Source organism: Topomyia yanbarensis, chromosome 1, assembly GCF_030247195.1.
Source record: "Topomyia yanbarensis strain Yona2022 chromosome 1, ASM3024719v1, whole genome shotgun sequence".
NCBI lineage: Eukaryota > Metazoa > Arthropoda > Insecta > Diptera > Culicidae > Topomyia > Topomyia yanbarensis.
Genome location: NC_080670.1, coordinates 33,559,666 through 33,574,983, shown reverse-complemented (window position 1 = coordinate 33,574,983; position 15,318 = coordinate 33,559,666). Strand labels below are relative to the sequence as shown.

General features: G+C 38.9%; 1 protein-coding gene across 4 annotated transcripts in view; it reads right to left on the bottom strand.

Moving 5' to 3' along the window:
* Positions 1 to 3,536: 3,536 nt before the first annotated feature.
* LOC131677313 (uncharacterized) overlaps positions 3,537 to 15,318 on the bottom strand; it is a 456,877-nt gene continuing 445,095 nt past the window's right edge. For all 4 annotated transcript variants that reach the window (XM_058957049.1, XM_058957047.1, XM_058957050.1 and 1 more), the window contains one exon: positions 3,537 to 14,741. In XM_058957049.1, the coding sequence (XP_058813032.1) occupies positions 13,687 to 14,741 (1,055 nt within the window). In that variant the 3' untranslated portion in view covers positions 3,537 to 13,686. The remainder of the gene's footprint in view (positions 14,742 to 15,318) is intronic.

The window sequence follows — 15,318 nt, the reverse complement described above, 5'->3', positions numbered from 1 at the left end:
ACGCTTACTCTCCCGATCGGAGATGAGGTGACTGAGAGTTTTCGCGAAAGCTTTAATGTGAATTCCACCTCAAGATCTCATTTAGATTGCGATGAGGATTGGCAAACTCCGATCGTGTAGTTTAAATTTGGTACGTTTCTGCAATTTTGCCTTGTAACAAAAGGTAGCAATTGCAGAGACCACGAAAGAAGGTCGCCGATCGAGAGCGATACGCGTGAGCGAGAGGGGTGCACTATTCAAAAGTTTTCCGAAGGAAAATTTTCCTAACTCTAGTTTTTTTGTCCATCCGTCCATCACTTGCTATCGCGTCTATCGAACCAATTTTGTGGAAACCTTTAATCAAGCTGGTCGAAGATCTTAACCAAGAGAATCGAACGTGATTTTTAGAGGTATTAAAGATACTGATTAAGCCTCGAAATTGTAAGTTCAGTCAAATATAGTTGAAATTGTATCTAAATAGTAACATTAGTTTGCAGAAAATAACTATCAATTAAATAGAAATATAAAATCACGACCGTGTAACACCTGTCAGGTAAGCGAACCTTGAAAAAACCGTCCGCTAGATAGATTGCTAATCCGCTCTAATGGGATGAACAGACAACCCGCTGTTCACGTGGGTTTTTAGGTCCGTATTAGACTGAGCCAAATCCTTGTATAGTTTATCCACCTACCACTGCTTGCGTCCTGTGGGTAAACGCCATTGTGAAAAACCGGAAGTCATACTCCTCGTGCAGTTCCGGTAGACGCCAAAGCACCCACGGAAAACTCCACGAGCACTCATCGGGCTGACTCTAGGAAAACCGCTTTGCGGCATTGCCAACCCACGTCACATCGAATAAAAGCATCGGCCTCTGACACCATATTACTAGAACAAGATTGAAAACAATAAGAACGAAAAGAAACTAACTTGTCATTAATTAAGCTACAAAATATTTATACTCATGAAGAAATATGCCCAAGCAACCAGAAGTTCGGATAATACTTAAAAAGCACACTTAAAAGTTCACATAAAGTTCTTAGCGAACTTTCAAGCTGCTTAAGCTTTAATGGAACTTCAAAGCTGCTTAAGCCTCTATTAGAACATAAAACGTATTGCAAAATTACTTAAAACGGGAAGCTTATGCAGCTCCCTTATATGAACTTTTGGTTGCTTGGGTGGTTAACCTGACAGTGATATAGTACATGTATTACTCTAAAACTAAATACTCAATACAATAAGAATAATTAATATAATTTATTGATGATTTAATGGACTAAAAATAATTCAATGAATATGACAAAAAAAAATTCGTTTTTCGTGCTAATATGACTGCCGAAAATTGGTAACTGGTTTTGAATTCTTCCTGCGAATTGTCAATTCTCAATCCTCATACATAATTAAAAAATCATTATTCACTCAGACAAGACCATGCGTATTCCCCACGCGCATTGAATACCCAATGGATTAGTTTCCTAGTTGGTCAAATAAACACTAAACAAACAAAAAAAAATAGTTTACTCAGTCTAAAGAAAGGTTCGCCTCGATTGGCATTAACCGACGGATACGTGTGCCCTTACAATGCCAAATCAAAGAACATATAAAATTACATGCGACAAAATATATGCAATTCAGAATATAACAAAATGCAGACTACTTAAATATTTGCATTACAATAAGATCGAAAAAAATTAGTTGGATAACCGAGGTGGTTCATTTTCCAAGATAGTACTTCTGATGAATCACTTTATAAAAATAAGTGATAAGGGACACGGACGAAAATAGCTGACCACCGCTAAATTCATGAAAAATCTACAAATGCACGACAAAATTGCAGGTTCAATAATTTTTGGCTGTGACTAATAGGGTATTGCAAATATTTTCATTCTCAAGGTCCCCCCTTTTATATTGTGACAAATGTCAAAGTAAGCTAAGATGCCAAATTTCATATCATTTGATCAATTTTAGACCTCCACCCAATTCGCTTGAAGTTTTTGAAATTGGTAGGTACTGCGGGAAAATAAAGAGGTAAATATATTAAATGCTATAACTTTTAAGCAGCTCTCAGAAAATTACGGTTTATACCTCATTTTAAAGGAAATAACCATAGTATTTGAATAGCGATATCTGATGTTGCTAAATTTTAGAAATTTATTTTTAATAAATTCCTAAAGATTTTCTACGTTCAACAAGGTACATTATTACAATTTATTGAAGAATAATAGAGATATATGCATGAGAAAATGATAAAATTTAATATGAATGTCAAAAGACCCTACAATCCCAACTTCTCGTATTCGAACAAAAGTTGCAAAGACCCCTATCGATTTCTGAAAAAAAATTACATTAAAAAACTGCAAAGTATGTATAATTTGCAGCACGAAACAGAGAAATAATTAAAAATAAGGGATTTTGGGACAAAATGACCCAGTACCCCACTTTCCCGTATTTTTCGTGAAACGGAAATATCTTTATTCAAATACTAAGGTTTTCCTTTAAACAGACGTTTAGATTGTGATTTTCTGAGTGCTACTTAAAAAGTTATAGGATTTAATAGATTTTTCCTCCATACTTTTCCATAGTTCAAAAACTTGAAGTGAAGTGAGCGGGGTATAAAATTGTCCAAATGATATGAAATTTGCAGGGGTGGATCCAGAAAAAAAATTCGGGAGGGGTCTGAATTTTCGATTTTAAAATTAACATTGTTAAATTCTTAATACGTAAATAACGTTGTTTAAGAAAATATCAGTTTTGTTGACCAAATTTGGTTTGGAATGATTTTCCGTTTTATATTAATATATAACTGAAACTAATTTAAAATTTCTCAACAAGTAAAAAAAATCGTGGTGGGGTCCGCACCCCCAAGACCCTCCCCCTGAATCCGCCACTGGAAATTTGGCATCAGAGTTTCCTTTGACATTTGCAACAATATAAAAGCGGGGGAGGGCTTTGAGAATTTAAAAAAAATCAAATTTAAATTTAAAAAAAATTCAATGCTCACACCTTTGTGGGGGTATGAGGTGGGACCATCATCATCATCATCAATTCCCTGAGTGGCTCATCTAACGATTTTTCATAAGTATTACAACAGGATGTGGAACTCTTTTCCCGTTTTGAGTTATTCATTTGGCTGCTTAGAATATCGGTCTTACCTCGTCCTTTCTTACATGAGCTACTATGCGTTTCCATCATTTACAGTCGATCAAAGCAAATTAATCACCGTGCATCTCCATAAAAATTCATACAGACATCAAGCTAAAAATGACATCGGAGAGGCCATCAAGCTGGTCGTGGAAATTAACTAAGAAACCAATACATACAAACAAAAATTGAAAATTTCCATTGTTTAATTCTACATGTTCGTATTGTTTTCTCCAAGTATTACTCACTGCCTTAATCCGAACATCTTGGTGGCCATGTAGTTGCTGTTAGGTACGATTGGCGCTTACCTACCGCTGCTGTTTTCAGCTATTTTCTACTGGTGAAAAGCAAAGAACTGTTCTGTTCGCCCGGTTTCTTTGTTGGAAATTCGTCATCACAATGATTATGAAAAAAAATATCAGTTTTATTTAATTTTATTTCATCATTCTCCGATCTTCCGTTACAGATTTTCGTTTTCTTCTGTCGCGTGTTTCTTTTTATTTTTCGTTATCATAGCTTATGCTTTTCTTTCGACTTCTTAGTTGAGAGTAGAATAAGAACGGAAAAGAAAAATATATAAACGCATATTCATCGATTTTATAAATCTTTGATCATCCGGCTTATAAGACTACAAGTACACTTGATCTTAATCGTGGCGGCCCACAATTTGGGCTTCCAAATCATTCATTTTCCTTTCTTTTAGTTGTCGTTACAATCGATTGCTGCTGCTATCCTGTCGGTTGTATGTATCAGTTTCTATGTATATTTGTGTGTATCTGTAAAGTTATGATGCATAAATGAAAAAAAATAGAACCGGCGACGTTCTCCTTTCCCTCACAACTCAAATTACGGATATTTAATATACATTTTCTTCAGTAGAAAAAAACACTTAAACTAAGTAAGGCATACTTAGGGGAACCTAGTTGAACATAGAACGAAATAACTGCCTTATCGTTGCTCTCATTTGTGTTTGTTGTATGCTTTTGATTTTGTATTTTTCTGCCCCGAATTGGTTCTGTGCTTTACTGTTATATGTATCACTCAGTTCAGCAAGCGAGAGAGAGAGACAGAAAATTAAATATTTAGCACCCCAGTTGGCGGACCCAGAGCACATACGAACGCACTTACACACACATGCACCCATTTCCGAAAAGCAAGCACAGCATTGTACCGAAGGTTCCTTTGATCCCGAAAAGCCACGTTGCAGCGAATCCGACGAGAACCAAATATGTAAGTAGAACCACGGAGCCTACTAAACCAGTAGTTTTTACTTTATTTTTCATTCGAAACGAACTTTTATTGTTCTGTTTATTTGCTTGGGTACTACCGAACGTGAATACTGCCAGCCGAGTTTTTCATTAGTAGAAATTGTACGAGTTGATGACGGAAAAACAAGCAGGAAAAATAATTGTACAGAAATAGGGCTGGCCCCGAGTCACACCCTTTCGCCGGGCAAGTGTGGTTGGACTTCTTCGGGTCGAAATGTGTTTATGGGTGTGCGTGTCTGTGTATGTGTATTTAAAGAATTAAATGCTAATAAGGGCTTTGACCCCCTGCTTCCGTTCTTTTGCCTGTGCTCCACATAATCTGTAGTACGTATGGGCGTAATCCGTTTGCCGTTTCCCTTTTCTTCATATTTCTCAGTTTTGTATAAAAAGATTCACCTAACCAACTTGTCCATAAAATTTCATCAGCTTGTTGCCATCGTTATTATTTTTATGTTTATTATTATTGTTATGATGTTGAATACTATTTACAGTGGTTCCATCCTAGTCCTTGCCTCATTACAAATAGTTTGTGTTTAGCTTTCAGCTTGTTTTGCTGTTTAATTGTATTTTATTTTTTTCAACTTCAAACTTGTTTTGCTCAGTCGATTGGCACACTTGTTTTTTTTCTCATCTTACTCCCATCGCCTTAATTACTTTTAATCTAATTATATCTTCCTTGCACTCGCTCAACAAGAGCTAGGAGCAAACGGCAAAACAGCTCGAACTAGCTAGGATTTGCACGCTGAAGGATAGCGACCATACTCACTGTCGTTGGTACTGGGTATGGACGTCTGACAGAGGGGTTGTGCTTTCGTATTCTCTTTCAAGTGGATTTTAATAGGTAACCCGTTGTAGGGGAATTGTGGGAAAAACCGACACTGTGGGTAAAACCGACACCCCACAACATTTCCTAGAAATCAAATTTTTATTGATTTCATAATGATACATTATTATTAGTACGTTTATTTAGAGCATTTGAAGAAAAATTGGATTTATGTTGGTACGCCGAATGTAATAAAAATAAACAAAACATACGACAGCAGCGTTCATACTCGTCTGGATGTTAAATTTCGTTGGTTGATTTTAAGGTTTTAACCGAACAAAAGCTTTTCAAATCACCACATTTTTCACTACCTTTTATTATCGGCCTGTCCTACGATCAACTAGGTGCATTGAAGACGAGTTTGACAAATTCAATATTTTTAATCGCTTTTATAAAAAAATGTACGCTGTTGGGGTAAAACCGACACCCTATGGTTAGGGTAAAACCGACACGCTGTTAAGATGGTTGTGTATATTTGCGATTCATTTCAAAATACTGGGGATCTTTGTGACACTTCAATTAGCCTATTAGAACACTATAGTATCAACAGAAATGCACAGAAATACTCTTATTGTGTTTATTTCTTGTAAGTCTCTTTAAAAATCGAAAATTGGAATTTTTGCTTATCTGATTCTATCGAAGCTGTTGCTATTTCTGCAAAAAGCTCATCAAACCGAATTTCTAGTGTTCTCTTGGTTTGTCATAGACGAACTTTATCACAATGAGACAGTGATCTTATGTGTACCCCAATAGATCGTTGATGATCAGAGTCCGAAAAATCAAATCTGAAAAAGATAGTTTTACTAAGAAGTGTGTGTGTCACTTATAAGTGAATGAATCCAATTAGCAGAACGTAGAACGCTTGCAAATCTTCTCTTACGAAATAATATGAAACTGGAGGTTGCAACGATGTGCGCAAGGATTATTTGGAAATACTCATCAATAAATAATCCTATAGCATAAAATACTCTTATTTATAGTACTACGCTTTCGAACTTTCTTCCCCTCACTACACGATGAAGCAATAAAAAGCACATATTAGCATCATACATACTCACACTTTATTATTCACGCATATATCTCATGTTTAATAAACATAAAGATTTTAATAAAGTGGAGAGAAAATAAATTAAAGGGGGTGTCGATCTTACCCCTATAGGGTGTCGGTTTTACCCGCAGTGCCTACAAAAAGCCACTTTGTTTTCCAAGTTTTACAACCAATAATTTTTAATGAAATTAATTTTTTGAAGCGCTGAAAAAATTAAGTCTTGTTAAGAATTTTCTGAAGAAGAATTCTGCATAAAAACTATAATTTTATTGGTTTGGTGGCAACTTAGAAAAATTGTTAAGCTTAAGGTGTCGGTTTTAACCATAATTCCCCTAGACTGTTCTGTTTTCTCTACTATTGTTGCTGTAACATGGTTGTTCTTTCTGCGATGGAAAGCTCATTTGTGGAGTTTATAAAAAATGTAGAAACTGCATAATAATTGAGCAGGTCGTACGGTGATAATTTAAAAAAGTGTGGTGTAATTAGAAAACTGACCGAGGGGTTCAGTTTTCTATTGGATGGCTCGGGCCACGGATCAAGCTCCGGTGAAACAAAAAATGCCTGTTCCAGGAAATGTAGCATATTCTACTGCTAACACAATATCTCCTTTGGCTGTTTCTGGGTTGAACAGTAATTTGATGAAGCAACAGGGAAAGAATATGAGGTAAAGAAAGATTAGGGAATAGTCACCGGGCCGAATATATAATTAGTTAAATTATATGAAATAACAGGACACGGAACCGTGCTAAGAAAATGTATTGGATATCACTTATTGGAAGTGGCAACATGGCGGCACAGAGAACAGACATCCGTGACCGAACAGATATATTAATAAAACTTGTGTAAACACTTGAATGAATGTACGTCAAAACCCTCCACACTAGTTTATCCCAACTACCGTCAAACCCGTTCCGGAACCGGTTCGGAATCCTGGATGCAGAATGGACTCCAACTGAAAGCAAGCAACAGATTCCGTCTCAATCGGCTGATGCATTTGAGCCGAAATCCATGCTGAATCCGCTCAGAGTTCCGAATCGTTTCCTGAATAGTTTGACTGGGGCGGGGTATAATGTCGGTAATTTTGAAATGTCTACGAGCCGCCACCAAGCGAAAAAACGACTGACGCACCTAGTGACGATATCCCAACTACATTCGAAAATGTTTTAGATTTTTACACAACTTCATAGCTGAAGTTGGCCGTCTGTTCTCTGTGATGGCGGTGAGCAAGTTATTGGCACGAGTAATCTGACTATAGATTCATTTCATTCTCAATTGAATTATTAGCTGTCTTAGGTCTTTTCCGATACAGCTGACGTTAGCGTCATGGTCAGTTCAAAGAAAAATTTGTGACATCTTAATAATTCGAGAGTTCTAATAAAGTTCCGCGTGACATTTTTGGAAACTTAACACTTCAAGTTTTTTGTTTCGCGAAAAATGAAAATGCTCTTAATTGGGTCATTAAGCCATATGCTGTTCTTGATTTTTTTTTTCCTATGAAGCTAACGTTAAAGATACGTAATCGAACTTTTTTTTCATTTTTTGTACGCAATACAATAAAAATTATTTTAAAAATTGAAATGCAGCGGAGACCCGATTTTAACAGCCCCCGATTTTATCTACCCCCGATTTTATCACCTTTTTGACCCGATTTTATCGGCTTCATATGAAAATTGATAGTTGGTAGTTTGATGGGCTCTAGCAGACGAACCAAGTTGAATTCGAGTAAATCCTTTCTTGGGCATATATTTCTTATCCTAGATTGGACGGCGCCGGTGGTTGAGTGGTAAGCGTGACCGCCGCTCATTCCAATTTGCCTGGGTTCAATTCCAGCCGAGGTCGTTGAGATTTTTCTGAGGTGCAAAAATCTGTGGTCACGTCTTCCTTCGGAAATGAAGTAAAGCCGTTGGTCCCCGGTCCATGGAGTTTGGTGGATCCGATATCTAGTCCAGATAGTGAAGTGTCACCTCTCTGGCGTCGGTAAAGAAGAAGTGATTCAACTTCTATTCTCTTACCAACAAAAATAATCCTCCTCCTGTGATACTTGTGGAGTGCGCAGTAGTATATACGGCCTCTAGCAAAAGTAAATATCGGACTAACCATTCCTTCCCTTTCCTTCCGCGATCTACGTTCGGGCCTGGCCGTCGCCGGTATTGATCAATACTTTAGGATTACCAGGAGAGTTGCACATTGAAAGATGTTTCGCTACTCCCAAGCATAATTATCTACTTATTCTCTGTGCAACTTCAGCTAGTCCAGATCGATAACGGAGTAGCAGCCCAGGGGTGGTCGCACAAGCTCCCAAGCTCTTGGGCATATATTTCTTATCCTAGAGATCCGAAAAATGCAAAAATAAAAATATTTTTATTTTTTTTAAATTTTGCGCTGTCAGACCCCCTAAAGGAGAACTTGAAGTAAATAATCAGAAAAGGTTACGAGGCTATATCTAAGGAGCAAAGAATATTTTAAGAGCTTCAGTTTATTAAAAAGACAGAAAAATATATGTCCCGATTTTGTATTTTTATCAGTTTAAAATTCACCAAGGGGCTGATAAAAATGGGTCTTCACTCTATTAGGATCAAACCTTCCATTGAACTACCTTGATCCCTATCTTTTTGCTGGGATAACTGCAGTTATTTGAAATTTCAAAGATGCTAACCCATGCGACCAAATTCACTGTCAAGGAAAATCGATAATGTCGAATAAGGACGTGTTTACATTTTTTCCTTCATTTAATGACCCAATTTATCAATATGTTTGATTCTAATTATGTGAAAGTTATAGTTATCCTTTCGAGGAGCATTTAAAACCGTTAGCGTTAAGACTGATTAGAGCATTCTTAAAAAAATTATATGAAAAGTGTAAACGAAGAGAAATCCTACAAAAAGGGTTTAAATCTAGGGGCAGATCACTGTAGAAATATATAACAAATTTGGATAAAATTGGGTCATTGAATGAGAGAAGAAAATTTTATTACATACATCGATAAAGCTGATTTTCGTGATTAAAACAATGTTTTTTTCCAACTCAGGAAACGTGAAAATAAAATTTAAATTTAAAATCTAAGAGAAGAGACGACAACTGGCTTCTTGCTCTTCGTAATTTTCTCGACAAGGCCCTGCCGTAAATCTTAAGACAACAAGCGTTCATCGTTGCCAGATTCCTTTCGTATGCTTTTCGCAATTGCTGAAAAGAATTGTACCTCAAAGATCGAACCTCAAGCATGAATTTACAATGCTAACTGCTTCTAAAGATTAAATAAAAATTTTATTCATGTCTCTCTTAATAATACACGTAGCTATATCGTCATTCAGGACTTTTATTCGATTTGCATGAAATGTTGATGTGTGAGAAAAGTAGCCAGAATAGATTCAGCAGCGCTGTTTTCCATCCCGTTTGTAACTGTAATGAACGCTCATGACTGGCAAAATGACCAATCAGAAGCTGGTTCAATATTGAGCTTAGGACTGGATAAAACTAGCTACGCGATTGTCTACTCTTCCCTTATGTCGTTTTCGCTTGAAGCAGAAACTAACTCAGTTTCGGACCTAACTGCTGTCAAACCGTTTGTTTGAAGCCAGTTTCCAACCTAGGTTATGCGCCACTGAACTGAAAACCGGGTTGGGTTGCAACCTGAAATATATTTCGGGTTCGCTCACACCACCGCTGTTTGGCGAGAACCCAACTCAGTTTCATTAAAAACGTTCGTTTGAAGCAACTAACCTGGGTTAGTTTCTAGGTTCTCAATCGAAAACGACATTAGAATCTATCTAACCAACTTTTATACTACTAATTAAAGACGCTGAATCCTTCTGGATAAAGACTCGCCATTTCTATCTTATTCTTCTTATTTGTCTGTAAGTGTCATTCCAATCGAGCACGAGACTTGTCAAGAACACTAAATCCGAAGAAAATCGTTTCGAATCCTTCTGGAACGAGGGCCATTGACAGGTCTCGTGGTCGATTGGTATGACACTGACAGATAAATGATAAACAAACGTTTGACGTGTCAAGTCTTTATCCAGAGGAATTCAGCGTCGTTGCTACTCAAGATGGAGAGAGAGGTGGGAACATTAACACGTTTGAGTGTATTAGTATTATACTTGCAAAATTAAGCATGACGGCCGGGGCCCTTGGAGTAAACATCAACATCCGAACGAGCATCCTGATTCTTTGGCGCACGATGAAAAGTGAGAAAAGACCGAGCTTCACTTCGGATCTATCGATGAGAACACTTATGGGCACTTTTTACCTCGAAAAAAAAACCGAGTAAATTAACTATGACCGAACCGAAACAAAACTTATGGCAACAGAAGGGCCCACTACGTCAACTGTTTGTGCTTTTCTTCTTCATATCCTCTTGTTTTTTCGGCTTCATCAAATAAAAATGACAACCGCACTCACACACAGAAAAAATGTGCACACCTGTATCCGTCATGGTTACTACTAATGTTTTCTTTGGAGAGTTTTTGACATTTGTCTGTCGGTCCAACTAGCGAATTAAATTCGTTAGTTGGACATAGGCTGTGGCCCAACTAACGAACCACGACTGTATAGCGAAATAACTTTCCTTAATTTCTAGTAAATTTGATTTGTTTTTCATTTTCATTGCTTTGTGAAATAAATCAGCAATATTTGGGGAACTTATCTTCGCCACCTTGAAACCAAGGGTTAGTCGGGTAAAATACATCTGAACCAGAGTAATAGTTAACTTAGACTTTTTAAATATTTTTTTTTTATTTCGATTATAGAGATATTAACCTTAAGGTCATTCGCCTCTTCGGGATAGAAAAATCTTTTATGAAAAATTTCTAACCCTATGTGCGGGGTCGCGACTCGAACTCAGGTGCGCTGCGTACAAGGCAATCAATTTACCAACTACGCTACGCCCACCCCTTTTTAAATATTTTGTAAAGAATCCGTTAATTCTAAAAAATTAAATTATGCTTCTTCCCACCAAACCCGGAGAAGTTGATGTAAAACTCGGAAGCCTGGAGATTGCTCCCGGAAACCGGCCAAATCCGGAGGGGTGGCAACTCTACATGTAAACAAGTTCTCTGAACTGTTTTTAGTAAGGTTAAACATTTTCATGTTAAAACCCATTTGACATAAACATTATATTAAGTTATAAGTTCTAATATTAAGGCGGGAGTGGTTGATAGAACGATCACCGCGGAACACGGTTTGCCCTGTATACGAAATGAGTAATCGGAAAGTTAATTGAGCTAACACCTACCTAAATCCAGGACCTAAGTTATTTGCAGCCATGTACATGGAAATAACTTTTTTCTGTGAATCGCCGCCGGCCAGTGGGAGATAGGTTGGTTAACAAACTCACAACTTTGTGTAAGACTGATCGTTGGGATTCATGAGCTGCCTCATAGAAACGGCACCGCGGCAATCAGAATAAATTGGCTCAATTTGCGCATTTCCCACATAGTTCGGAGATTAGGCAACACGACTCAAAACTCGTATGCGTGGTTTGAACAATATGAAATTAGGTACAATATAGGTAGTTTAGAATAAGAATCAGCATTTTGTCAAATACTGGACACTTTCCTGGACGTTTTACCATGCGGGAAAAGACCTGAAATGTGGGACTGTCCCACCTAATCCGGGACGTCTGGTAAACCCTCCGGAAGTCGCGTTTATGGCACACTGAGCGAACGGCCGCTGGTGTCCTAAGACGCGCACTCAGTGCACTAACGCGACTGCCGAAAGGTTACTGAAGGTGGAATTGTCAGGACGTTAAAAAATTGGTGCAACTGAAGGGCTATGCGAGACAAAAGATAAAATAAACAGAAAAATAAAACATTTATCCGCAAGTCACGTTCCAGATTCGGGCAGCAGAGTTAATAGTTTCACCATACTGTTTTGAGCTACAAAAGTATTTTCGGATCACTCCGGGATCATCAATGTGACTGACGGAAGAGAATGAATCCAACAGAACGCGATTTGCAATCTGATAATGAACCTTTAGTTTCTCTCTAACAGATACACGCACGAATCTCATTCTCTAGGTGACGTTACTTTTGCATGGGTATGTCATAAATTATGTCACAAATAACCAAGGAATTCCATTAATGCTGCTTCTTAAACATTTCAAAAGCATTGCCTTTATCTGAAAATTATTTAACTAGTCAAGCACAATAACAATTTTCACATGTTTTGAATTAGGCTCACCACCCAACCCAAACTTTGGCCGGTGCCATATACTTTCTAACTCCCGGCATCAACATTGAGAAATTAATAATAATCACAAAGGAAAATGTTGATCAGCAAAGAAAAACGATATAATTAGCCAAAGTTCTACCCGACACGACACGACAGCAGCAAAAGAAAACAGTCATCCCAACGAAGGCTACTAATGGAAAACTAGTACCACCACCGATGGTCGGTTTTTTTTTGGGGGGAAAGGCGAACCACTTAAATATGGCCCGAAAGTGGTTGACAGAGATCTTCATCCGCTAGGTTTCGGTCCCGTGGTGGTGCTGAGTTGTAAAGGCGATGAAGATTTCACGCCGTCACGCCTACCGGGCAGACAAAAGAAAAGTTTCCAGAAAATTAGCCCACGCCAGCAGGGTACTTTTACAGTAACCTAACATGGTAATGTACTGCCGCCACACACCACCCGCCTCGGTGATCCAAAGTGAATTTTTTCTTAATTAATTTTAGGCTTTCCTTTCTCGTTTTGTTTTTGTTATAAACTTCATTGTGGGAAAAATTGTAGCCGCTGGGTAATCCCGACGCGATTCCGGTCTGCCAACGGAACAAGGTGATAACTCAATATAATTTAACTGGCGCCGGTTTTGGTGAAAAGAGATAATTAGCAGATTATCAAACCGAACTTAAATTGCCTGTCAGCAAATGATGTATTTCAGTGTTATAAATTCAGTAGAAAATATCTGTAAAATGGAATCGCTATCCTTCAGTTTACCAATCTCACATCTGCGCTTTCGTTTAAAAATAAATAGCTATTATTTCGATCACGGCAACACTTTCGTTCCTGTTATTAGCTAACTTACAGCAACTAACATTAGTCTAGCTCAAACTTTTGATCTTTCTCCTTCCTTCCTGCCACTTTTTTGTGTTTCAGTTTTTTTGTCATTTTCTTATAAAAACATGATAACTAGCATAATAGTTCATAATAGTGCTATTTCACGAGTTCATAAAGATTCCTTATCGCCTTCAATAATATACACTGAGCTCCGCTATTTTTCACTCCCATCTCTCTCGCTCATATTCTCACTTGCAACCTCAATTTACGTTCAAATAGAGTAGAAAAAATAACTATTACCTATTTCTTCGAATATACTATGTCGAATATATATTAATATATAAATTTTCTTTAAAAGCTACTCACACTACCGGTTCTCTCGAATTAGTCCGGTATATTCGTCGTCATTCTTTTTTCGCCCTCCCAAACCGGTTCCTAAACCTCAGTTCCGTCCTCACCTTCATCGTCGAACAACGGACTGGTGCTACTCGTACTCACCAACCCACCACTGCCGCTGGAACCTGCACTGACCCCAACTGCGCCGCCGCCGCCACCCCCACCACTAACTCCAACTATGCTAGGTTTCTTTTTAGGCTTCGGTGGTGGACGCGGTGGTACCTTACTTCTACTACTACTGCTACTGCTGATGTTGTTATTGTTGATACCTCCCGCAGATCTGCCGTAGATCGATTCGTGGCCTCCACCTATCGCTGCTGATTGTCCTCCTGCCATCTCCGGGATCGATTCGTAGTTACTGCCGGAAGAGCTGTTGTGCATACTGGAGTTTACTGAGGGTGCAGCCACCAATGCCGTTTGTCCTCCGGGAGTAGCTGGAAGTGGTCGATTTTTCATACTGTACGTACTACTACCGCTGCCGTGCTGCCCGGCAGACCTCAGGGATTTGTTCAATTTGAGCGTCGAATTGCCGCACGCCGTCGTTCGGAGCCCGAGATTATCGTACACCGGTTCCGTAGCAGCGGGCAGCTCCCCGATGGAAGTCGGACTTGTCGGTGGGAGCAGTTCCGCCGTCGTTGCCGTTGAATTGATCGACGGTGTCCAACTTGGGGTGCGAGGTTTTCGTGGAATGGTCACGTAGCCCTGTTTCATTACCACCTGGGGATAGATCAGGGGCGCCGCTGTGAAGGGAGAATTAGATCGCTGCGTAGCGATCGCTATCGTTCGGCCCGTCTTCGGATGCTGCAGTGTCCGGAATCCCATCGGCACCTGACCGCTGGCGGTTGCCCCCATCATTGCAGGACTGTGCTGATAGATCGGACTGGCGAGCGGCGATTTGCCGTATATCCGTCCGTCGTGAATGTTCGACATCGAGCTCTGAATCGACGGTGACTGGGGGAAGCGGGTACTCGGGAAGGCCAGCAGATCCGGCGGCAGATTGGTGGTACCGTAACCACCGTCATCAACGTAGGCGGTGCGTGATCGTGGTGTCGTATCCGACAGGGTCACCGATGTCGTTTCCTCATCCTGAGCAGCTGGAAAGAAGTGCAGAAGAGGAAAGGGATGGATTAGAATGAAAGATGGTGCGACTGGTTGTGCGGAACTAAGTTTTACACACCTATTGACGCTCTACGCATAATTGTCCCATGTGTATAGGGGATTTCCATGGGACCGTTATGCTTATAGCGGCAGCCTAGTACCAAGCACAAAACAATAACACAGAGCCCCACATCTCAAAATTAGTCGGAACACTAACTCCAAGTTGCTATATCTCCACTCGGCTCGAATAGACCATGTATTTGTATATTATTCCATAGAACAAGAGACAGTTCTGCGTATAACGGCAGTGTATTACAATTTAATTTACCCGCGACTTGTTTTTTATCCACAAAATGTCCTGTATATATGCAATGCATGCGTTGCGTCGATTTGCATTTTCGAGCAGTGGTGATGTCTCAACGGAACATGAAGGTTGCATACATATAGGTCATTTAATGGATAAAAAACATGTCACGGGAAAATTGAATTTTTGTGTCGTAATATCAACCGATTTTCAATCTTATGGCGTGAAAATACGTCTACTTGGGGTTATCAAAGGGTGCTAAAAGTTTA